Here is a 25,926-nt window from a genome sequence, read left to right as displayed (position 1 = left end):
TACACTTCATGACTGGAGCAAATTGTCACACATATTGTTATAAGCCTCCCTTTCAAGTCTGGTTGACTGATTTTATTAGATTTTTGAATTGACGTCTGATATTTTATTTATATTTAACATATTCACAATAATTATTAATGCACTGGAAAATAATTTGAAACAATAATGTTCTGTGTATTATATGATGTGATATTCATTGTCAAAAGCCAATGTGAGTGCTACATACTTTTTTAAATTAACGACTGTAATAATTAAACAAAGGTTTCACAGCTTTAACAGGAAGTTTCAATGAACACCTTTAGTTCACAAGTTTAACTTTGGTGAACTTGACTGACCTGCACTGATTGCTTCTGCCATCTGACAGAAATCCAACTGGACATCAACAAAAACTTTACAAAACTACACAGAAGGTGTAGCATTAGCACCAGCAGCAACAGCAGCAGCAGCTGCTCTGGGCTCAATACAAAAGCATGACAAATGCACATTTGTGCATGTTTATGGCTGTGTTGCACAGGTAAAACACTACATATGTATTATGTGTTACAAGATGTGTTACAATGTTGCTAATGCACTTCATAAGCTACGGATGATTTCCACTCTCACTCTCTATCATCATAGAGAAAGACTAGAGAGTGGAGAAAAACAAATATCTCTACAATGCAATACAGTGCACTGTGCAAAAAGTAAACTAAGTCAGGTACAGTATGAGATCTTTTTTGAGCACTTTGTTGTGGTGCAGTTGCAGTGGACCGCATTAAATCATAACATGGTTCTTATATTTCCTCCACATCGTAAACTGCAGTTAGAAAATCATCACAGAGCCCGCTTTGATGTGGTGTAAATGACAAATAAAATATAAATATGTTATCATCACTATAAAACACTGGACATGGATTATAGACATTTTACGTTTAGTTTGGGCCTGGTTAGATTTATGTATCAATAATACTCAACTACTCCTCCACTCATCCTTATATACATTCCACTCAAACTTTTCCTTCTTGTTCCTGCAGTTGAAAACAGAAGCTGTAGTATTTGTCACTGACCTCATCAAGGAAGCAGTTCTTGTAAGCAAGCATGCCTTTATGCCAGGTTATTACAGTTGTTTAAAACCAAATTAACATGGATTGGTTGGTAAATTATTTAAACTCCAGGCTGCTGAAGTCCTCTTTGCTCAGTGAGGAGCAATGCAAACCAAAAACAGCTGTTCAGTCCAAAAATGATGCTCTTTTTACACAGGAAAATGTTTATGTCAAAGTTCACATAAGTTGAAATGAACCTAGTGATAATAGCAATTCATTTAAAATAAGCTGATTTCATTCAAAAATCTATAAAACCAGATCTTTTGCATCTGTCTCATTTTCTACCGCCAAATGTGGCTGTCACCATTCCACTGCATGATTTAACCTGATTATAACTTCTTGATGTCATTCTATCATAATATTTCAACGTTATCAAACCCTTTTTGTGTCTTATATGTCGGTACCCTATGTCATCAGCATTTCATGCCATGGGAACAACAACAAGTAGACATCAATTAGAATAATGAGAATGTGATTGAGAACTGTCTGAATATTTTATATACATTCTATCACAGGTTAGAATTGATTTCAGTTATTCTTAGAACGTGATAACAAATAATAGTACTTTCAACTTGACTATTATGTTTTGTAATCAACCATGGTGATAACATCCTCTCTGACCCCTTTCAGTGCAGTGCAGTGCCTTAATTGAGACGTTTTATTTCTTGACATCTCTGTTAAGCGCTGTAGACATTCTAATAATTCAGAATACGTGACTTTGCCAGTGCCACAATGACTAAACCTCGAAATTTGCATCAATTTTGAAGCAGCAGTCATTATATGCCCATACATTCACATGTTCTGACTCACAATGTGTGTCTGGCAGAGCTGAGAGACAACAGTGGCACAGTGCCCTTAGCAGTCAGCCTCAGTTTCAATTGTTTTTTGTTTTTTATTCTTTTGTTTTTTTTGTGATCTCTTTTTCTTTCTAACAAGCTACATGCACTACCAGCTAAAATGTATTTTTTATATTTTTGTTTGGACTGTGTTAGAGCAGGTTATGATCATTTACATTAAGAAAAAAAATGTTTTGTTTGCTTATTTTAGAACAAATCATCTATGCTTTATCATTTGCAGAATTGTTATCCTGGGGGCCAAAGCATGACCCGCGTTCAAAATGATGATTACCATGCTACTCATTTGCTTTCTCCTGAGTGAGAATACTGTGTTACTATGACAGCCCAGGCCAAACTAACTCTACATCCATCTAAATCATGTCTACTGTTTGTCATATTGCGTGTATAAATTCTCATTTGTCCAAGGCCCAGGCCAGTGTTCAGTCCTCGCCTCCACACACAGAGTTCCAGCAGTGGTGCCGCAGACACTTTTAATAAGCCAAATGATACAAATCACAGCACATGATGCTTCATTACTTCACTGCGACATGTTTCAAAACAGCAAAAAAGAAGAAAAGGGAGGAAAAAACGCTGTCAAAATGGCACAGATAACTTTTACTGTGATCGCACGGTTGTCATAGCTTATTAGAGAAAATAAAGCTGAACATGTAGTTGTTAGATCTAAAGATAAATATGTAGATGAAGTTACATATCTTATGTTTGAAGTTTTACCTGAAAAATCTGCTTAATTGATGTAAAAAAAATACTTTCAGTGTCTACTCAGTGCATTTCGTCAAGCTTTAATGAAATGTCAATTTCAGAATGCTTGGCCTCGTTGCTCCCTTGCTTTTTGTTTTGAAGTTGATTTCTAATTTTACTCCAGTCCTGCTGGATTACCTTCACCTACTTAATGGCTTCCTGATTGTGTGTTGAGTTCTTCTGTTAGCTTTATTAAAATTTCATTTCTGCAGTAATTAAGCAAAGCGGCACTTCTTTTCTTGAGGGGTGCTTGGGCTGCTGAATTGTAGGCACATTAATTAAACGTGATGGTCTTGTAAACATAGAAAGCTGCGGTTTAATTGCAATGTTGGCATAGTGTCCAGAAAAAATGCTTTTGAGATTGTGGCATATTAACAGAGCTCTGTGGAGACTTGGAGAAGAGTTTTCTTTATGTTTGTTGATAATTTGATCCACAGAAATGATTCTGTTGTAGCTGCCTGGAGCAATATTGGCGTTGACAATATGTGTCGAGCTTTGCTTTCAGTAGACTTCAAAAATTAAGGCGTATCTCTTTGGTATAAGTCCGTCAGCCAACAGTCAGCTTACCTAAAAAAAAAAAAAAAGAAAACTCTTCCCTCAGTGAAAACAAGCCTCCTGACAGAGCGGGAGAGTAAGCCATTGTTTTGGTACAGGCAGCTGGAGTGAAAAGTGTGGCATAGAATGCAAATGTGAGAGCTGCTCTAGTATCCAAAAAAAAGAAAGAAAAGAAAAGAAAGAAAGCTTCAATTGTGGAGACAGGTCATCTGTCTTCCTCCTCTGGGCCAAGACGATAACATCTGTTAGCACATATGGCACATCAGAAAAGAGTAGGTTTGTAAATCTAACCGAAACAATGACAACAAGGAAGGCGAGTGGAGGACAAAAACCATGTGCCGATTAGAACCAGGCCTATCCATCTTGTGCACCATCACTGCATGTACAGAGATACAACTTTGCAAATTCAATCTCATCTACCTGACAACTGCCTTCCCGTCCTTTGAACATGTGTGTAACATCTTGTGTAAAAATCGTCTGTTAATAAGCCATGTCGAATTAAAATACTTCTTTGTATGATTTGTTTGACTTGGTCATCTATAAATTCCAGAAAGATTAGCATCACGGGGCAGATACATGAGGAAACCAATCTACAGGTATATGGATACAAAGCTGCCTTGACTGTCTTAAGCCTTTTATTAATTCTGGTGACAGGATGATGTCCTGCTAGATAAACAATGTAGGCCTCCACTCTCTTCTGCACTTCTGTTCAACACAGCCTCATGGCCATATGTTTTCAGACCAGATAGTCACTTAACCTTCTACCAATAAGTCACAGATTCAGTGCAAAGGCATTCACAGTCAAATACCTCATGTTCAGGGATGTGCCCTGGACCCATAAAAACCTGCAAATATTTTATGAAAAGGCAAAGATACAATAAATTTATTACATTTATTACAATTCTGTTAATGACATTTCTTCTACAACAAACCTGTTATCTGGGTTGCTTACACTGAAAAACAAATCCCAAACAATCTAATAAATACAGTAGTGCTCTTTTTTTTTTTCAATCCCACAATGCTCAAGAAGGGTTTAACCATTGTTGTTATATCTGCCAAGGTCTAAAGCTCCTACTGTGCTGTTGTACAGCAGGTGTAGCCTTCTATTCATTCGCATAGATAGCTTGCAGAGGTATGCTGTTGACTGTAAATTATGTATAGTAACTGGTATGCTGACTGATAATAGACCGTTGCATATGAAAGGCCCTCAACCAACGGGCATCCTAAGGCAATAAAATGCATTCATATTGACGTAGGTTTGACATTATAAAAGAATAAACTGCAGTGAAGTGTTTCATTTTAAAAAAATCTCTAACATCCATTGGGCATCCCTTCTGACTACTTGGCCACCTTGAAGACTATTTTATCTATTTCTAAAAGATAATCTACCTTTGAGTATGTACGGCCCTCACCCACTGTGCATCCCATGTGATTTTGGTTCACCAGAGAATAAAATGAATCTCCATTCCACTTTTTAATTGCTGTGGGTTTGGATGGTAAATGAGATGAGTTAGTTTTTGTTCCTCTTTCAAATGCACCAATGGCCACTGAACTCTGGGAGCACCCAGACAGTAAGGGCTTCTAGTTGTGGATAATAATGTGTACTGGTAGGCACAGAATTTCATGAGTATTAATATGGAAGAAATAAATTGCACTGGTAATATTCTTTAGGCTCTATTTGTATTACAGGTAGTTCAGCCTGATTTACCCATGGCAAACCCCCACATCCTGAGAATTGGGACGAGATGGTGTGAGTGTGTGAGAGAGGGTGTGACAATGTGTGAGTGTGAATGAAAAAGGAAACTAGAAGTGGCGTGTAGGCCTTCTGGCAAAAACAATGTATGTTATTTTCTGATCTTGCCAGATGGGTTTGTGTTTGTGATGGGTGTGTGATATAACCGCTCATTTCTGAAATTTCCACTTTTGCCTGTTGCCGGTTAGAATTTTCAAACGAATCTGAGACTGATCGTCATAATAAAAGGTGTAAAAGCATTTTATTGATCTGAAATCATTATAGAGGTAGTGCACTAAATGTATTATGAGGGCAAAGCTGCTGGCTGCTGTTTCTTTATTGAAAGTCTGCTACATCGCTTGCTTGTAATACATAATCCATCATCTTACAATATATTGACTTCTGGCCAGCTAAAAAGAAACATAAGATGAAAGCTCTTGGAAATCAGTGAAATCTATTTTGTCTTTCTCGTGAACATCCTGTAAATATTGGCTTATATTGTGTAAAAAGGTGCAGAGCTGTGCACTTTTTTTAGGGCCATATGGTTACATTTCACACAGTACTCACAGCTGCACTCAGCTAATACTCTATATTTATTCAGCACAATGCAAAATAATCTATTTCTTGACTTCTTACGCAGACTTTGTGCTGCAGATTTTTTCACTGCAAGGCAGGTATTGCTGTTAATGAAATTGAGACAAAAATATCTAATCTAGAACAAATCTAATAAAGGTGGAGAACTTTCAGATCCCTTCATCTGAAAATATAATTAACAGTGAGAGAACTCCTCAAACATACATCAATTTCAGAAATTATGTAATTAAAAAAATATTTAATTAAACATCATAATAGGTTTGTTTTTTATACGTTAAAATGTTTCATACCAAGAGTGTTTAGATTTACACCTTTAATGAGTGCATTTGAGGTATTTGGTTCATACTTCAGATTTTGTGACCTATGCTCTGTGAATGCCTCACAGCGCGGATGAGCTGCACAGCGTGAACACAGTGCATCAGATATGCAACGAGCTATGCCTTCTACATAGACAAAGTTGATGCGTCTCAATTATGGCACTGCATCCTTCGAAGGTTGCATTTAAAGATCACAGCATCGCTGCGAGGCTGTCCCATTTCAAAGTCTTTCAAAGGCTGCTGAGAAATTCAATCTTCTTTCCTACAGGAAACTGAGGATCTAAAAAGGGGATCCTTCACAGCCAAGGCTCTCTGAAGATTATTTGTGCACCGGTGCCTTCATACACTGCACGCTTTAAAGAATGCAGCCACCGAATTGAGACACAGTTAATGCTAATTGTTTAATGTAGAGGCAAGTAACAGGTCCTCTTAACACGTTAAATTGCATCATTAATATCATTTCCAGGATGTTGTATTCAATTTGTTGATATTGGGAGTCACCATTACTACAGACTCCAGCGCTTGGGGAGGATGTACTCCAGAACCACATCATGGTTGTGCCGTTTGTGTTGCAACAAATGAGTTTGCTCTTATACTCCACTGCTCTCTGTGTCTCTCCTGTGTATTTCTGCATCATCATCATCATCATCTTTTTTGATGAAGCTGGGGACATGATTAACATTCAAATACATTTTTCTCACTGGCTGTCATGGCCAGAAGATGTGAGAAAAAAAAAATAAGTGTGAGTGAGCGAAACCCAGCCATTGCCAATGTCTTCAAGCACTTGGCTGGGTTCTGGTGCAAATTTCCCCATCTCGACAGGGAAGATGCTTACTCTTGGTCAGCTGGCGAAGGCCCGGGGAGAACAAATCACAAAGGCGATAGGGGGGTGTGCATAAACCATTTGAGGAGGAGGCCCTTCATTAAGAAGGAAATAATAATGTGCCCAGGTCCATGGCAAAGCTCTGAAGAAATCTGATGGAAAATCATTATTCTTCAGCGTTCCGGGCTCTCTGGAGGGTGGAACAAGCAGCATTTTGTGTTTTAAAGATAGTGTTATTCAATTTTTTAATGATAACATGATGTTGCCGTGCAATATACTGCCAAGACATTGGTGGAATCCTTCAGTCAAATGGTCTGTTACAAAGTGCAAGTGGCATCAATGTACACATTTCATCACTACTTAATGTGTTGCTTTGGTGTTTCTATTCATAGACACAGTAGTAGCAGCAGCAGTAAATAACAAATGTTTTGCTGTTGGATATTGAGAACGACTGTATCTTAAAGCTAATTACATTACCACAGAGCAAACAAAGCCAAGCTTCATCAGCAGCATCTCCAGGGCCTGGACTCACTGACAATTAAAGCCACTTATCTAACAGATCGACGGGCTCATCTCTCCTTCTCCCTCTCTGTCCGTAAGCCTTTTGAGCTTCTCCCACATCAAATCTTTTCTTCTTCACTTACTCTTTGGCTTCTCTCATTTTGACCTCGTCTTTCTTTCCACCATTTTATCTTGTCCCCAGTTTCCTCTTTCTCCTTCACTATCACCTTTTCTTCCTCCCCTCACATCAGCTGTCTCTTGCTACCTTGCTCGGTTGCCTCTTGCCTCCCTCACCTGTCACCCTGGAGAGCTTTAATCATCAGCTTAACGTCACACCCAGTGTAAGGAATGGCTGACAACACACACGCACACACACACACACACACACACACGCTCGCACACAGACTGTAAGAGAGACAAAGTACACCCTGACCAGACTGCCGGTCTGTCAGGGTCACAAAACAGTGTGTTTATATACAGTTAATTACCATTTATTTCTTGTCACAGCTTGAGGGTTAGGGTGGAGAGTTAGGGTGGCTGTGGATCAATAGGTAGAGCAGTTGTCTTCCAATCTTAGGCTTGGTGGTTCGATTCCCGGCTGCCATGTCACATGCCAAAGTGTCCTTGGGCAAGATACTGAACTCCAAGTTGCCCCTGGTGAGTCAGGCCAGCTGCATAGCAGCTCTGCCATCGGTGTGTGCTTGTGTGTGGAATGGGTGAATGAAGATGCAATGTAAAGCGCTTTGAGTAGGTAGAAAAGTGCTATATAAGTGCAGACCATTTACCATTTACAAGAGCAAATATGCAGGACCAAAGGCTGTAGACATGCCAAATAGCTACAACCTCTGTCCCTATACAGTTAAAATCTGTACACCATCCTTTTAAAATAAGCTTAAGGTAGAAGAGGAATTAGATTAGACTCCTCTGCTGCGTGTATGAACAGATTTATAGCACATTTTTAAGTGCAGGTAAACTCATTCTTTGATTGCATATATAACCTGATGTCACTGAGTAACCTGCATCTAAATTCATTCATAGCAACAGAAAATCATTCATACCTAAAGACAATTTAGAGTTATCAAATATCCTGCATGTCTTTGTATTGTGGAAGGAAATTGCGGTACCCAGAGGTAACCCACACAAACACAAGGAGACCATGTAAACTCCTTCTTGCTAGGAAGTGTGAGTTCTAACCACTGCTTGACTGTGGCAACCCGTAAATACAAGGTAAACTATTTAAAAGTATTCGAATAAAATAGTAAAGAAATTGACTGCACAAGTGGTTTAAAATGTAGCCCACTAGTGGCATATAACCTGTCATCAACAAGCCCCTAATAAACTTTTGGCCCCATTTATTCCCAAACCTCTGTGTCACTGTCCATTTTATAATAAATAGTCTCTTTTTTTACTACCTGTATGGTTTAAAGGTGATAAGCTTCCCAAGGGAGCAGTCTCTGACAAATTGAAAATTCATGACCATGTAAATATTTTAGTAACACAGCATGGCTGCCATGCACGCCACATTCTGGCACAGCCCTCAGCCTCAGGCCAGTCTTGACATTGTGCAAAAAAAATAAGTTCACCATTAATCCACTTAGTTTAAACTTTCAGCTGCTATATCTGGCTTTGTCACGGTCGGCCAGGTGACTTTATGAGACATTTCACTGGAAATATAGCTGCTGTGCTTGGCAAAATTTAAAAAAGAAGTTTAAATGAAATGTGAGACGTTCCCCTACTGTATATTTCTTTTGTATGCTCCACACAGGACACAGGTTCCTGTAAAAGGTATAGAGCCCTGCCTGTCTGGTACCTGATACGGTATGAAAGTACAAAGGAGGAAAGAAAACAAGTAGTCACCACTTTAGTTCTGGGTCTCTCACATTAAAGCTCAGCTTTTCAAGAAGATTCTATAACCTTTTACCATTTTTCTATCTACATTTAGAAGATAATACATTCACCCTTCAGCTTTAAAGCTTAATTAGAACAATAGTAATTATATAATAATAATATAATTTTTTTATGGAGCAGATTATGCGATGTCACTGTGTTGGTAAAGTCATTAAATATTAGGTTATTAAAACAAAACATCAGGAAATTAGACATATCTTACTATTTAGCCATCATCTGGAGGAAGACACGAGTGATAGTGTGGAAATGTACTAAATGAATGTGTATAGGAATGTGATTAGTTGACAATTAGGCTAACAGTCCTAATCAATGCTGCAGTGATAAGCCATCCCACCTAGCTTAATAAAAAACTAACATGAGTCAAATACAAAATTAAACTATTGCATAAAGTACTGACAGTGATTCTTAATTTAAGAGACATTCGTCTTTTCAGTTTCATTCTACAGAATCCAGCTGCTGTAACATATTGTGACAGAAAAGTCAACTCCCCTTATAATATTTTCTAAAAACTACAACTGCAAATATGAAGTTGCCATGTTTAAAAACTTAGATTCACATAAATGAGGCTTCTTGTTTCACCTCAGTTCAGCTTCCACTCCACAACGTGTCAGGCTTGACATATCAAGGTCACAGTGCAAAGGAACAGATGCAAATGTTCATCTTTCACCTTCGACCCGAGCTCCAATACACATATCTTTACTTATTTTTATTTTAACTGTGTTGAGAACCAACAGGAAAAAGTCTGTGCCCTAGTTTGGGTTCTGACTGATTGATCTTGAGCAGCCATATTTCCCTGGGTGCAGACCGAGAGACTGACATAACAAGGTCAAGAGATGCCAAAGGGAGACTGAGACGTGCCAGTAGGTAGCTACAAATATTGAGCAAGTAAACTCCATGTAAAAAAGAGAACTCAAAAATGTCAGTCTGCTTGGGAAGGTTGTAATACATAACTGAGATGAGTACGGCATCAACAACATCAGCAGTGTTACATTGTCAATTCTAATTGCAAAAAGAACGTTATAGGTAAAATATGAATATATTTCCATTTGTTGGCCTCGTTAAGAGACATTTGGCATGGTCTCTAAACCAACCAATAGAGCTAACAAGCTAACTTTGTTATTAACTATCCTTAAGCTATTTAGCTACTGTTACAATGGTGCCACAGTGGTGTAGTTTTATGACAAAAGTGAGTTTTAGCTATAGTGGCTAACTGAAATAGATGGTGCTCTGTATGTTTATGGATATGGATATTAAAAAAATAGATTCTAAGGCAACCGCTTACTTGATTTTAAATTGCAAACACAGAACAAAAGCCAATAAAGATTTCACTGTAGCTTTACTTCTACATGCACATTAGTGTATCTCGCTGATCATGTTTAAATGTTCGCACATGGCCCCTAAATTTGTGTTATGATGACATCAATGATATAAAAAACATTTGTAGACTCTTGAAAAGAGAAACGTCTCCATAGATTTAAACAGTATCAGTATCACTTAATACATTGTCTGCAGTTGGAGCTGCTGCATCGTTAGTTTTATGTCAGAATAATAGTCCATCAAGCCAATGTGATGTTGATTTCAGTGGTTTGGGTTGCAATACTGCAAGTGGCCACTTTGAGAAAGAAGCAACTACTCCTAATGGAATATGTTCATTAAAGAAGTGTCAAAAAGAAAAAAAAGTTAAAAAGTAAGATTTAACAGGCTAAACAGAGAAACAAACTAAAAGTAGCCCACCACTCAAAGATGTGTTTCATTTAACTCTTCAGTTAGGTTTTACCTTGCAGAATGTACAGTATGTATTTTGTGAGTGATGTTTGGTGATTTTAGTTTTTGTGGTGGACATGGGAAGCATACAGCTGTGCATGGGATTACTGTCTTTTTCATATCTAGATATCTTTTCATTTCCTTTCTTTTCTTAAAATACTAATTACAGAATTAAAATTACAGAATTGAATGTGATTATAAGGAATGTTACAAATAAAATTAATCCATTATTATTATGATCATAATTATAATCAAAGCAGAGCATTTTATATGTCTAAAACATGTCTGGAGGGGATCTTTACATTTTAATTTAGTGTATCAACCAATTTGAAAAGGAGCACAATTTTCTTTTGTGTTTCAACACAAAACAACATTACTTAATGAGATATTCAGTTCTTTTTGCTCAGCAAAGAACTGACAGTTAAACCTACAATAACACCAAAGTTCAGTTTAACAAAACACTTGAAAGGTTTTACTCTGGGTTCTTACTTGGTTTAAACTTACAACTAACCAGCTCTCTAAAAAATGACTCGTAGAATGTTGGATTGCCTTTGAACTGATGTCCTTCTTGTATGTAACACCTCTCCCTGAGTTTGAGAAACTGACAGATCGAGGCCAGCCTGTGATGACAGTAGCAAATTAAGATGTATTGCTTTTACCGGGGTGATGAAATCAGGACATCAGAGGGGGAAATCGAAAAACTCTGCTGCTCTCAACATGAGACATCCACCATGTGCTTCCTTTAACGGAAGCTAATCTGAAAACCTCTGAGGAATTTGTTTTCTTTTTTTCTTGTGTGAATTCTTGCGTGCTTGTGCGTACACATAATAAGATTCCTCAATCTTTTACTTTATTTGCTTCCAGACGTCTCGAAGGGAGCGTGTGCATGGGGTGTCATAAATTACTACACCCTAATCTTGAAACAAGGATGAAAAATATTTGTAGCCAGAGTCTGTTTGTCCAGCTCCTACACCTATCCCACTGGCCTCTGTGAGCCTGCATACAGATTACAGTTTCTTTCTCTCCTGATCTCCCCCCAGCCTGACAGCCTAATAAAACACATGTGGGCAGCAGTACCATTTTTGAAAACTATATCAACAAGCTGCAAGGGAGCTGGCAAAACTGGCTGTTTGTTTGAGTGTGCCTTTATGTTGTTGTATTTTGCTGATTTATTTGTTTGCCTTTTTTTTCCCCTAAAACCTGACTCTCTGGGAATGAGATTAATCTTGGAAATGTTTCTTGTTTTAATCCTAGCAGAGGTGCTAGGATCAAGATGAATCTAGTATTCAGGTGTCACTGGGGCAGGTTATCAAACTTAAGTAGTTCAGTAGACACTGACTGAAATGCGTTTTTAATTAGTTTGGAAAACTTAACAAAAACTAACATTTTAAGATCTTGTATGGTTGTGTCTAGACATAACATTTCAGAAGTTTTAATGAGCAAGGTAGAAGTCAGACATATGTAGTACTGTAGAAGTTTACTGATCTTGGCGCTGATACTTTTTTTTATTTATTATTTATTATTTTTTTTGTCCATGGGTTAACTGGGTTCCAGTTAGAGTATGGATCAGGCAACATGTTTCTGTCCAAACCCCACCCGAACCTGAGTAAATGGTGTGGTGGCTGAACCCAAGAAACATATTGTATTACAGGTTCAAACCCAAAAAAGCCTTAAAAAGGAGAAAAACTGCTTTGGACTTGACATAAAACAGCAAAGGGCTGTGATGTTTTGATTACTCATCATTTTTTAGATCAGCCACTGGTGTTATTTCTCATTGAAGAAACTACATGATTTGGACTCATGCAAAGTTGTTATGCATCATGTACCAATCACACATTAGCATTTGGAACCTGTTTGTATCCTTGCCTTACCAGTTCAAAGTTAATATATATATATATATACATATTTCAAACTTCTAATAGCCTAACCAGTTGCCTGTACCTACTCTAAAGCTGAACATTGCACCAATCCTTAGAGCGTCTGTTTGTCTCCCAATTTTATCACATGAACATGTTGCTTACAGATAACCCAAATTCATGACCACAATCATTAGCATGTCAAAATAAGCGCTCAACTCTGAATCATGTTGAAAATGGGCAGGAAAAGCACATCAGCACATCATCCAGTGCTGCTTCTGAAAGCAAGATATGCATTGTACAATATTTCTGGTGTGTATTGTACAATATGTTCAACATCAAGACATAAAAAGAAGAGAAGATATCAGTATCTCACAATATCAGGAGAGTCAGCCACTCTCTCAGTGTCTTGCATATTACAAAAAAATTTTCAGTTCTGCAGTGGTACCTTGGATATGTGAACCAAGTAGCTCATGGAAAAAAGGTGTAAAATTAAGTAGGCGGCACCTGTTTTTTCCAATGTGTCTAACACATTTAATCACTATTCAGTCGTAAGAATTAATTAAGCTCTCGCTTAGCATTCATTGTTTGGTAACTGCCTTCCCAGATACCAAAAGGTGACTACAAAGCTTTAACTTCAATTATTTATTTATTAAATTATTTTTGAATATTATATATCAGTATAATATATACACCATATACTTTTGTTGTTGTTTATTTTTCATTTCAGACACATATTTTAAGCTGAGTTTGATGTTAGGTTTGGATTAGATACCATATGATCCTTACTTTGAGAATATAACTGTTTTTGTACAAAAACACAAATCACATTTTCAGTACTGACTAAATACCACCATTAATGGAACTGATCACAGACCAAATAAGACTACAAATTCAACCAAAATATTCAGCACCAATTTTCCATATTTAACTGTGCTAAAAACACATTTCAACACTGGCTTACAGGCAGATGGCAGAAACAGTTTCTCTAACTGTATGGTTTCTTGCTGCTCTTTCTTCCCCTCTGTCTTTTTCTGAGGCGCTGTCGAATTGATTCTGGCATGATGGAGAGAACCAACTGAACATGAATGAAGGTAAAAATCTGTAATCAAGTAATTCCTGACCAATATTTGATGCTTTAATGTTTGATAACTTAATGAACCTTCATGATAATCATTACCCAGATAGTTGCAGTGAGTGGAGGTAAAGGTACCACCTCAAATTGTCTCTCCTTCCTTCCTGTCTTTTCCTGCTGTGGCGATAAAAACACCACCTTTCTTTAGAACTCCTGTCTAAGCACCCAATCATGTTGCCATGGAAACCATTCACCAGCAGCTATAAGCTTTTCTCTTTCTGCCTTTCTCCGTCTTTTTGCTCTCCCTCTGTCTAATTCCTCCTGTTCTTCACAACAGTTTCCAGTCCTTGCTTTGCACAAACACCATAATAATCCTTGATCTTCACATGATGTTAATCACAGATTTATCCTTAACAAAGGCAGCAAGTGGCAATATCGGAAGTAAAGATTCTGCTGGGGTGAAGTTATGCACATAAACAAATTTGCCAGAAGCACACTGAGCAAAAAAATCTAATATACACTGTATCACTTCATGTTTATGGTAAACAACCATAAACACAAATGGGCCTCTAGAAATCCAGCCTCCTCATTAAGTATTTAGACTCATAGTTGCTGATAATAATGAGGATATTAGCTTTAGAAGCAGTTGGCTTCTTGACTTCATAGTTTGGTGTATCTTCTGGCATGCAGTGAGAACTGTGGAACCTTCTCTTTCTAAATTGTGTTCATTAATTAAATTTGTCTCAGTAAAAGTTCTGACAGATTTCAGTTTTTCATTTATAAACACTGCTAAACTTTCTAAAAGACTAGAATGACTGCACTAAAATTGAATGCCTCCATGAAGCAGTGAAGTTGTAGATGTCTGAAACAGGACATACATGAGGTCACAGTGACCTTGACCTAAAACCACACAAATGTAATGCATTCACTCTTGACTTGCCAAATTTGAAGAACTTCTTCATGGTGTTCAGGTAATATTGCATTGACTAAATATATAATTAATTCAGTGTTGAGTCTAAATAGCACATTTGTGGCACATTTGAAGAAATCTCCTCAATGCATTATTCTAAAACTGTGTTCACTTAAATGGACAAATGTACAGTAACCTGGACCTTTGAACTTTCAGGACCAAATTTAAATGAGTTCATCACTGGGTCCAAATGACCTAAAAACATTATCACTTCATCCTAGAGTCTAGGTCCAGGCTTCAAATTTGTAGAAATTCCCTCAAGACTTACTTGAATCGTGCCACAAGACTGAGACGGGTGAACAACAGATTACACAAAACCACAATTCCTCTGGCCATGGCTGTCAACAGTGATGATTTGCAAAAAGTCAAGTTTCCTGAATATTTTCTATAGTCACCCTGAGCTATAGTGTACATTTAATAAGCTGACTAGTCTTGTACTTCATATACAGACACATTTATCTAATATTAATCAGATTTACCTGAACACATACATTACTTTAACTTAGACAAGGCTGCACTTAACAGCATTAGTATTAGTGTGCAAGACAGATGTGTCTGCATATGAAATGAAAAATGTACAGTATATGGCTGCAACTGAAATGCAACTACACTTCAGATATCATGTATTATATTATTATTATTATTATTATTATTATTATTATTATTATTATTATTATTATTATTATTATTATTATTATTATTATTATTATAACATAAACTCACCTTTCGTGAACAACTGGGGGAAAGTTGCTGAATTTTCAGACTTAACTTCCAGTAAAAAGTTTTCATGAAAGTTTCATAATCTCATGAGATTTTATGGATAGGAATACAAACTGGAAGGGGCAGGGATGGTGTAGTTTATGGGTGCACAAGGCAAACTGACAGAATACTATGAGGGTCTTTCACTGAATTACAGTTTCCTCCTCTCCAATGGATTCACAGGGGGTTCCATCTATAATCTTATGATGATTTACTGTATACTGTACAAACTTGGAAACTGTGTAAAACATCTTACTTAATATAAGCTAAAACCTGTTGGTCTACTTGTTTTGCAAGTGCACATTCCTGGATGTATAGCACAATCCTCTTATTTTATGTACAGGACTGACTATACTAAATGCATGCAAAGACTGCAGTGTTAATGGACATAGCACAACTTTAGCCAAGACAACAGAAATGAAAGTGGAAAAGTTGACAGATATTGAATAGACATTGGTTGGGTTCAGCTGATTGTAGTATTTTATGTAGTGACTAAAATTGCCAATATGTCATCACAGCAAAGTATGTGTACATAGAATGGATTGGAATAGTTTCACAAATGGATTGCATACTTAAGAATCTGAGTGCAGCCTCACATTATTGCACTCATCACATAAAAGTGATTTTATATGCATATAAAGGCATCTCCCACTTGAAGAATTTATGATAGAATGAAAGAGTGCAAGTGCAACAAACATAAAGGTTTATGTGCACATCCTGGACAGCGGCGGCGTAAGTCCAGGATGTCCACTATGTAACTGTTCCAAGCAGACAGGTGGTAGCACCTCATGCTTAACTGGTGCTTCAGCATCATCTTACAAGACAATTACAGGTACAGTATGTTGCTTTCTGCAACATGTGAGACTGCAAACATCCAAGACAGACAGCTCAAAATTACTCAGACTTTATCCTGCGAACCCCCTGGTACAAAGTCTGTCCATGTGAGCCCATGTGTGAACACGGAAGGTAACAGTCCAGAGTATTCACAGGGAGCGAGTAAGTGTTTCCGTTCAGTTAATCCACTGAGCACAACTGAAAGTACAGGAAATATTTACCATGCTTTGTGTTGTTGGTTTCCACTTCTCTCCTTCTGGACACCGGAGTTATATTCCCATCATTTCTAATATCTAGCTAGCTTATATGCTGTAAACAAAACACTGTTTTCAGTGTACTTTTTGTGTCTTGTTGTTCCTCCTGCACACGCTTCACAGGGACCACCTCTCCACCCCTAAGCCAAAGTGAGAATACATCTCAACCAGACTTGTGGAGTGCATATGTGACAACGGCATTAGAAACCGTTATTTACACTGTTAAAGCCAAATGAAGCTTGTATACTGTAGTTTACATTAGGGAGTGAGAACGATATAAAGACTTTAAACACCTGAAACAGCAGCAGCTTCTTCATGAACCTTTGAACAGCTGGTATTGTGATCCTTGTAGAATAATGTAAAAACAACAACAACAACAAAAACAAAAACAGAATAGATGTTTCTTAAAACATAGCTGGAGCCTAGCTCTAGCACAGGCACACTGTATTCCTCCAGCTCAGTAGCAGAAAGAAAGAAACAATGGTCATGCTTGTGTGTTTTAAAAGTTTTTTCAGGTGATAAGTGTTTAAAGCACAGTTCAAACAAAGTTTTTAAGTAACTTAGAAACACTGCAGAGATAGAGCTCAGGAGTTTGACAGCACAGCAGGGCCCCAACACTCACCTAAATCCATCACTTTTTTGTTTTCAATTGCAGAATACATAGGAGAATGGGATCACCAAACGACCGGCTGTAATCACCTGCTTCTATTGTTATGTTAAAAGCAGTGAAGTTCTGAAAGGATTTTTTTAAGTGAAAGAACAGTACAATTTCACCTTCCCTTTGCATACTGCTCTTGGTATTATAATGGGAGTTTAGATTGGATAACGCTTTGCAAACATTGAGGAAAGAGGGTGTATTTTATGTTAAATTAAAATCACTGACTTAATCCTCTGTGTTCCTTTATTGTGAACACAGTCTAGACCAGGCCTGCAGTCAGCAGAACATAAATAATAACGCTTCTGTATTTGTCAAATGCTAATACAAACTTTATGCAAACCTATACACTTAATAAAGTTGCCACATCAAGTAGAATACCCTCATACAGCAGAAGTGCTGCTTTTAGCATTCTGACATCAGTAAATGAATCACATTCATTCTGAAACATTCATATAAGAACACATTCTTTGCTGACTGAATCTACAGTAACTTTAAGTCAAAGTTCTAAATTGGTTTGTGCATTTAGTATTCTGCAAACTGGCAAGGACCAGAATGTAATTATCCACACACATCACGTGTACAGTATGTGCAAGGCCACTGGAAATAGCAGCACTCTAGACAAGAGTTGCAGGAAGTGCACAGAGTGAGAGATGTGAGACAGAGACGCAGCAGGAGGTGAAAGGACAGATGCTGTGTTGTAAAATCGATGGGAAATTAGTTATTGTACTCCAACCCACGGTTTGGTCCACTTAACACAGCCAGGAGTTACAGCGGCTCACGGAGGATATTAAAGTACTTTAAAGCCTTTAGTGCCTGATTGCTGCAATTTGCGTCAAATATTGTAATGTCAGTCCTCCACAGAATTACATTTCACTTCATGTGACATGATGCACATTTTTGGATTTAGCATGAGTGACACTTTTCTGAGAATCCTTATCACAGATGCTCGTCATGATTAAAGGTCCATAAATCTGTTTAGAAATCAAAACCTCAAAACACGATGATCTGCAGGCAGGTTCTGGAGCTTCTTTATTCAAAGTAATCGATCAACAGTTGTCTGTACATCTGTAGTTATAATCTAAAACAATAACTTCTGATAGCCAATTTGACATACTTTTAATTGTACCAAATGTAGATAACCAACAGCTCAATGAATATTTATTAAATTCTATTGTCTTTTTACTCATGTTCACTGACTCTTTGACTGTTTGTGAAATTACTGAATATTTTAGAATATTATAATCAGAAGGACTAAAGGCGAGGAATAATACCCTGGCTGTTAACGATATAGGCACACTGATGAGCTATAGGCCATAGGTTAGCCATGATAATGTAACTCACCTACACTGAGAAAAAACACTTATGTCAGCGCGAAAATCCAATTAATAAATGAGTTGTGTGCTCACTCATCTCAGTAAAGTGTCTCAGACTCCCTATATTGACAGTAATTAGATGTCTCCGTAACATATTCATTATGATGGGAGTATATGAAGTCGGTTTTAATTGCTCAGCGGGGTGCAGCTCAGCCCATTGTCTCACATCAGGGCCTCACCCCAGGCAGATTTTTTTTTCTCCTCAATAGTTGAAACTGCTGTTATTTGGCAGAGTTGTACAACTCCTCCCACCAGTTAATGATCATTTTCCAACCATTTCCTCCTGTAACACCAAGTACTGCAGCGTAAAAGTCTGTCTTACATCTTCACTGCTGTTGCATGTAATATTACAGAGGGAGAGTTGTGATGAAATATGGATTAAGGCCAGTGTGACAAATAAGCCTGGTTTGGATTACAGCTAGTGCACTAGTGCATGTTGTATGCAAGAAGAGCTTGTATCCACTTTGAGTAATTTAAAGTGATGCACACAACTGGACAAGGATTAAAAAACAATTTTGAAATGGAAGTCCACACAGCGGTTTTATTCCACTGTATTTCTCCTTGATTGTATTCACTTCAGTATGAGGTCGGAGAGCAGCTGGTCAGGACTCAATGTGCTGATGATGATGTGGGGGCCGAGATGCATAATGCTCTTTAATAAATTATCTGTTTCTCTAGCCACATAGTGGGACTAGTGGTTTGAGATGCTCTCCATAATCTGCTATCACTCAAATCAAATCAAATGACTAGTCACTAAATCAATTAAAACCTCCCATGTAAACATTTGAGCATATTATGAAGAGGAGGTTGATGGACATGATGAAGGAGGACATGAGAGAGGTTGGTGTAAAAGAGGAAGACACAAATAGCTTAAGATGGGGACACAGAAGAGTATATCTTAGGCTCTGGGAGGCTTCTAATGGTAGAGTTGTCTGCCAATCATAGGATGGGTGGTCCGATTCCTGGCTGCCATGTCACATGCCAAAGTGTCCTTGGGCAAGATACTGAACCCCAAATTTCCTCCGGTGAGTCAGATCAGCCGCATAGCAGCTCTGCCATTGGTGTGTGAGTGTGTGTGTGTGTGTGCTTGTGTGTGTGAATGGGTGAATGAGATGCAGTGTGAAGCGCTTTGAGTACCAGTAAGGTAGAAAAGTGCTATATAAGTGCAGAACATTTACCATTTATCTAACCCCTTGGATTCACAGTTAGTTGACTGAGAAAATTAATCTGTATTAATGCAAATAAATTTAAGTAGCAGATACAGTAGATGTTTGTTTCAGGTTTTATGGGTTGTGTCTTTCTAGTTAACCTCACATGTGATATCAATCATTTATGAAGTAATCTATTGTTATTCAAATCACAAACCTGGACAGTTTATTGTCCATTTCACTGGCAACAATATAAAACTTTTTGTGATGTGGACCTGACACGCGCCAGACAAATTATTGTTCCACTCAGATGATTTGAATGGGAGGCAGTTAAGAGCTGACTTCCCTCCAAGCCTCCGGCCCAGACGTGCAAATCACTGGCTGAGCAAATACAGTCTCTCCCAGAAGGTAACTTTATTACCTCACCTCCACACGCAATTTATGACACAACACCAAAAGGGTAAATTTCTAATAACGTATCCTGGCTTCTCTGACACTAACAAGTGGCTGCACTCCTGCAGCTGAAATTTACTGTCACTCACAGAATCCCCCTCTTCCCCAGTTGCTTTTAGAGGCTTCGCAGAGAGCCAATTTGGCGAGAAAAATGTAAGGTATTGTAAAAGGTATGAAAAATGTGGAATTTAAATTGCACCGACTCACAACACACACAGGTAAACACAAGCAAGCATTTAAACTGCATACACTACTTTTAAATTGTGTTACTTCAAAACAGGTTGATGGGCTATGGAATATAAAGGAAAAAAATCTCATTGTGCTTCATAACAAGATTTTTTTTTTCTCTGCCCAAAAAGACAGCTCTAAGGTTATGCTGAACATTAAAACCATCCCTTAAAACTGTCTTTCTCTATCTATCTCTGTCTCTCTAAGGCCTTCAAAAACTACTAATTACTGGACATTAGTTTAGTATAAGCAGTCCTGATGAGACACGTGTGAAGATGAAACACTGCTGCTGGCGCGAGGGGTAGAGTAAGAGAAACTACAGTGCTGTATATTAAACTGATTGAAGTGGTCAGGGTCTAAAGTCACAATTTGCAGCAAGAAGTTTTGGTTCTGTAGAACTTTCTATCAGTATTTTCTATCTTATTTTAGAGTTTAAAGAAAATAAAAGCTAACTATGCATGTGTTGTTCCAACAAAAACAGATGAAGTTTTATAAAGCTGTATCAGATTTATAAAACTTAAATAATGTTATAAATAAAATGCTGTTATCAGTCATCATGGCCATTGTTATGGTTCAAAAGGGCACCCACTAACCTGCCAGTAGACGGTGTGGAAATTAGGCGACTTCTAGCAGCTGTGGTTAATATGACCCAGAGAGGGCATTTTTGTGTCTCTAGAATAGCAGTAGGAATAAACACTCTCTTTTTAACTTGAAATAGACCTCAGATGTTTATTTGTATAAACAAACTAGGCATTTAGCTACATCAGCTAATCCATGAGGGTATAATGAATGTTTTGCTCGCATTTGAATTGTGTAAAGCTGTGTAAAGCTAAAGTTTATTTTATAGGCCCTTGCTGTCTTGTGCTGCAAACACCTTCTGCATAAAAGTGGTTAATTGAAAGTTGAGATTACCCATGTTATGAGAATATGGCCAGTTATTTTACCTTACATTAGGGTATTTCTGCAGTTATAGTGCAAACACTACTACACCTTCTGTGCTGCCTGAAACTGGCAATATTAAAACAGATACATCATTTAATACTAATTCATGTTTATATTAACTGAAATACCATTATGATGGTTTGCAACTGCGGGATCTATATTTGGCTTTTCATTTACCATCATGAAACAGTCCCTTATTCAAACAAAGAAAAATTATTCAAAATTTTTGTTACAGGAAGTTTTATTCTTGGGTTGGTTCTCATCTCTGAGTACTGTAGTTTAGGATGAACTCATGCACCTTTATTAAATTGTATATAACTAATACTAAAATTAATAAAGTTTTGAGGAAGTCCAGTTTAATTGAGCATCACATTTTCTGACCTTACCTAAAGACTTTGCATGTATCCAGTAAATACTTTAAACCTTAGGAATGTCTCGCCAGTTAACTGTATCTTCAAGTAGATAGAGCAAGGTGCTGCTGTATTATTGTTTAGTTGTCCTACAGTATGTGTTTACATACACAAAGAGGTGCCAGCGGATGGCATAATGTGCTGAACACCAGGTATTGTGGTGAAGGGACATAAAATATGCTGAGATGAACCATGTAGCACATTAATCATAAGGAGGTTACGACAGACTCAAACCACCATGGAGAGGTCTAGTGCGACACAATGACAGCTGGTTGCTTAACACCAGCTCGACAGAGTCTACACACAAACAACGTGCTTATCACAGTGCTGCTGGGACACTGCTTTAAATGTAATTGCTGCTTGGTAAGACTGCAGCCACACAATGTTGACGTGAATGCTTTTGTTTACTCGAAAGGCACATAGCAAATCAAAGTTTTCAAAAGTTTGTTATTCAAAGCTAGCAGCCTTTACTTCGCAAAGGGGAATTTGATAAAAAGCAGAGGAAATCAAGGAGCAACAAAAAGAAAGAACAAATAAATAAATAAAAAGCTGCAGCTGCTTCAGTGTTTATATTTAGGTAGCAGGGATGCTACTTGCACACCGAATTGTGTTGGGCTCCCCGGTGTGAAATTTCATTAAAAGTTTTCTGTCCCAGAGTAGAATGCTATGTAAGGAAATGTCACACAAATTTAGACTCATTAATATGCAGCACCAGTCCTGTGGGATCTATTGTGCTGTGCATTTGCCCTCACTTATTTCCCTCCACCCCATAATGAATTAACTGTTGCCTAAATTAGGCCTTTAAATGAACTATTCAAAGAGCCACCGCAGCATCATGGAGTAAACACTCCGTAATATTGCAATCATCATTAGGGACTTTTACAGGACTACACCAGAATGACTGTTCCATATGTCTGTTAATTAAAACAGACATAGAAATTATTTGTATATAGTGCAGTGCTTTCTGATGTATTGAGAAATACAAATACAAGTCTACTCAGTCAAAGTACAGACAAAGTAATTCATGCTTAGAAGCTAAATCATAGGATGTTGCCCTTAGTCAAACAGGAGGAACACCGATTACAAATTCTGCCTTGTGACTTCCTCTATTGAAACTCTACCTATTCTATACTGAACTGTTTGGCACTTGTTGAGTACCAAACCAAAGTGCTTGTAGCATAGGAAACTCCTCCTAGGCACTAGGAACTTTCTCGTTTTCCAACAAATAAGCAATGCAGTCTTGCTTTTAGCAGGCTAATTTGTTGGATCATCCAGTGGTTTTGGCCTTTTGGAATGTTTTTGAGTTTTGGACTTTTCGCTGAATTGAACAAAAGCATTTTATGCATTTCATAAAAAATGCTTTTGTTCAATTCAGCGAAAATTAATTGATCAATTCAGCGAAAAGTTAATGTGGCATGTCTTCAGAACGCCACAAGTTAAAGCTCTAAATATATATGCTCCCCTCCAAAAGCATTGGAACAGTGAGGCCAGTTCCTTTATTTTTATTTGTCATCAAATGATGAATATGAGACAAAAGAGCGACATTTGGATCTGAACGTGCAAGAAGGGGACAGTTTTAAACCTTATAGAGCATGTACATGTATTTGTTACTTACTCACATGAAAAATAGTTCAAACACAAGGTGCTATCTTCTAAGTTGTTTATTAGATCCAGACGTAAATATGTGGAAATATAAGCTGAAATGTTGATCTTTTGTCTCATATTTATCATTTGATGCCAAACCCAAATATTTTCAGTCTACAGCAAAAACAAATGACAGTTCCTTCTTCACTGTTCCAATACTTTTGTAGGGGACTGTATATTCTTCAGAACTAAGGTAGCAAAAATGATTACTTACAGTTTTATCACAATTCTTTTTCATATTGTTTTTTTACATGATGTGGCTAATGGTCTTACATTGAGGCCATCTCGCTGTTTCAAGTCGCAGCTTAAAAACCAATGCTTATTTTTTTAAGCCACATATTAAAATATGACATTACAGAAAGAAGATACAATGGGCATGTAAACATGTATGTATGTATAGAAGGTCAATTTAAGGAGGCAACAGCATACTTAACAACAGAAATACCACAAACCATGTGTTATAACAATGTGTATTCATGCGTGCCCACAACAACAGAGCAGCGGCAGCTCTGACCTGACGTAAAGCTCCGCAGAGCAGATTCAGCACCATGGACAGCGGCCAGCGGAACTTCATCCACTGCTACCAAACACAGTGCAGGTGATGCAGCAGCGATAAGAAAGACTTAGAATAAAGCCTGAAAACCAAGAACTGTCACATTCTAACCAACCAGAAAAGACAGGCACCACCAGAGAAAGAGGCTACAGCTTCAAAGTTGCGCTGAAGTGAGAGGAGTTTGGCAGCAAGCTTGCTAACTAGCAAGAAGTTTCCCCCCCCACACACACACACACACGCAGAGCAGCTAACGAGCCACGTGTAAACACTATGGACAGTATACTGATGAATAAACACAGAAGCCATGGAGGAGACTCTCCTCTCACACATGTGGCTGTTTGCTGCTGACTCGACCCGAAAACCCTCAAATTGTGTTAGCATTCGGATGCTACGTGGCCTGTTATTGCCATAATAAGAGCTAAGTGTTGCTTTAGCCTACGACAGTCTTGTCACTAACATATTTATCAACCACCGAGTGTCACATTACCACACATAAAGTCAGATTTCCGCACGTAGGTTAGGTGTTTTTTTATCCTGCTGTGGCAGCTAATAGCGTTTCTCCAAATGAGTGAAAATGTGGTAGGTAGCCAGGCCTAAGCTAATAGACAGATGCTCCAGTGTTACAGCAGAGACGTGAGGCTTTAATCTGATGTTATTATTATCATTATTAGCGGCTAATGAGCCGCGGGAACGGCCTGCCTTTCAAAAACTCACCCAGGACGAAGAAGGGCAGCTCGGTGTTCTCCAGGTCGTCCACCACCACCACGTCTCCGGGAAAGTCGTTTCTAACGGAGAAGAGCAGCTTGGGCTCGGAGGCCGACGGACTGTGCATGATGCTCAGGTCGTTTTCCCTCAGAAACGGCAGCGCCGACACGGTGACGCTCTTCATCTTGCACTCGGTGTCCTGGCTCTGGTCCTCGTCGCCGTTCAGACAGCGGACATTAGCGGCCAAAAGGAGCCATGCGAGCCCCAGCAGCGGCAGCGGCAGCAGCAGCGGCAGCCCCATGTTGATGCTCGCCATCTCCGTCGCTCGGTTCCCTCTCCCCTCCTCGCTGGTTCCCACTCAGGCTCACTTGAGTCTCGCAGAGCAGCGAGTGAGCGGGGATGCGATACATCGACGGGCGCACACAGTGTGGGAAACAAACGCCTCTCACCCCCTTACACCTCCCATACACATCTGATCAATTACATGGTTTTTGTTGATACAGCACTGAACAGCGATTGTGTGGCTGTTAATGCTGTTGACCCTCTTTTCTGTAATAGATCAATAAAGTGTCCAAACGGCTGTGTAATAGCTACGCATGGATTACCAGCAGGACGTGCACCCGGAATGCCCTAAAGGTCTCATCTCCAAATGCCTCATTATGTGTCATTAAATTGAACATTTGACATCTCATAGAAATTTGCATATGAACAACACTCAGAATCTAGTAGTTTACTGACCTCTGTGACTGTGTGGATACATAGACAGGTGATGTAGATGCTCAAGTTCAGTTTAAAAAAATGCAGGGTCAGTGTTTAATAAAAAGAACTTCCACCTTCTAATACTAGAATATATACCCTCAGATTAAGCACAGGGTGTGTTAATGTGCATGCGACATTTAAAGCTGAACAGGTTTACCCATCCTTCCACAACTTGATAGGGCTCAGTCACTCACCTGATGGTGCACACATGTTGTCACTATAACACCTCAGCAGACAGTCTGAATATCAACCACAACTCAACAACTTGGTGGAACACAAAACTGTATTCATCCATCCATCCCTCCATCCATTTTCCTAACCTATTGTCTACTCAAGAGTCACAGGAGTGCTGGAGCTTATCCCAGCTGTCATCGGGCAAGAGGCGGGGTACACCCTGAACAGGTTGCCAGTCCATCGCAGGGCAGACATACAGA

At 38.4% G+C, this 25,926-nt stretch overlaps 1 protein-coding gene across 6 annotated transcripts in view; it reads right to left on the bottom strand.

Moving 5' to 3' along the window:
• The window catches only part of astn1 (astrotactin 1), a 335,466-nt gene extending 310,405 nt beyond the window's left edge, over positions 1-25,061 (bottom strand). For all 6 annotated transcript variants that reach the window (XM_026373631.1, XM_026373633.1, XM_026373635.1 and 3 more), the window contains exon 1: positions 24,743-25,061. In XM_026373631.1, coding sequence (XP_026229416.1) covers positions 24,743-25,049 — 307 coding nt within the window. In that variant the 5' untranslated portion in view covers positions 25,050-25,061. The remainder of the gene's footprint in view (positions 1-24,742) is intronic.
• Positions 25,062-25,926: the final 865 nt, after the last annotated feature.

This window comes from Anabas testudineus, chromosome 17 (assembly GCF_900324465.2).
Source record: "Anabas testudineus chromosome 17, fAnaTes1.2, whole genome shotgun sequence".
In the NCBI taxonomy this organism is placed as follows: domain Eukaryota; kingdom Metazoa; phylum Chordata; class Actinopteri; order Anabantiformes; family Anabantidae; genus Anabas; species Anabas testudineus.
The sequence above is the reverse complement of the archived record's forward strand: the minus strand, read 5'-3'. Positions and strand labels throughout refer to the sequence as shown.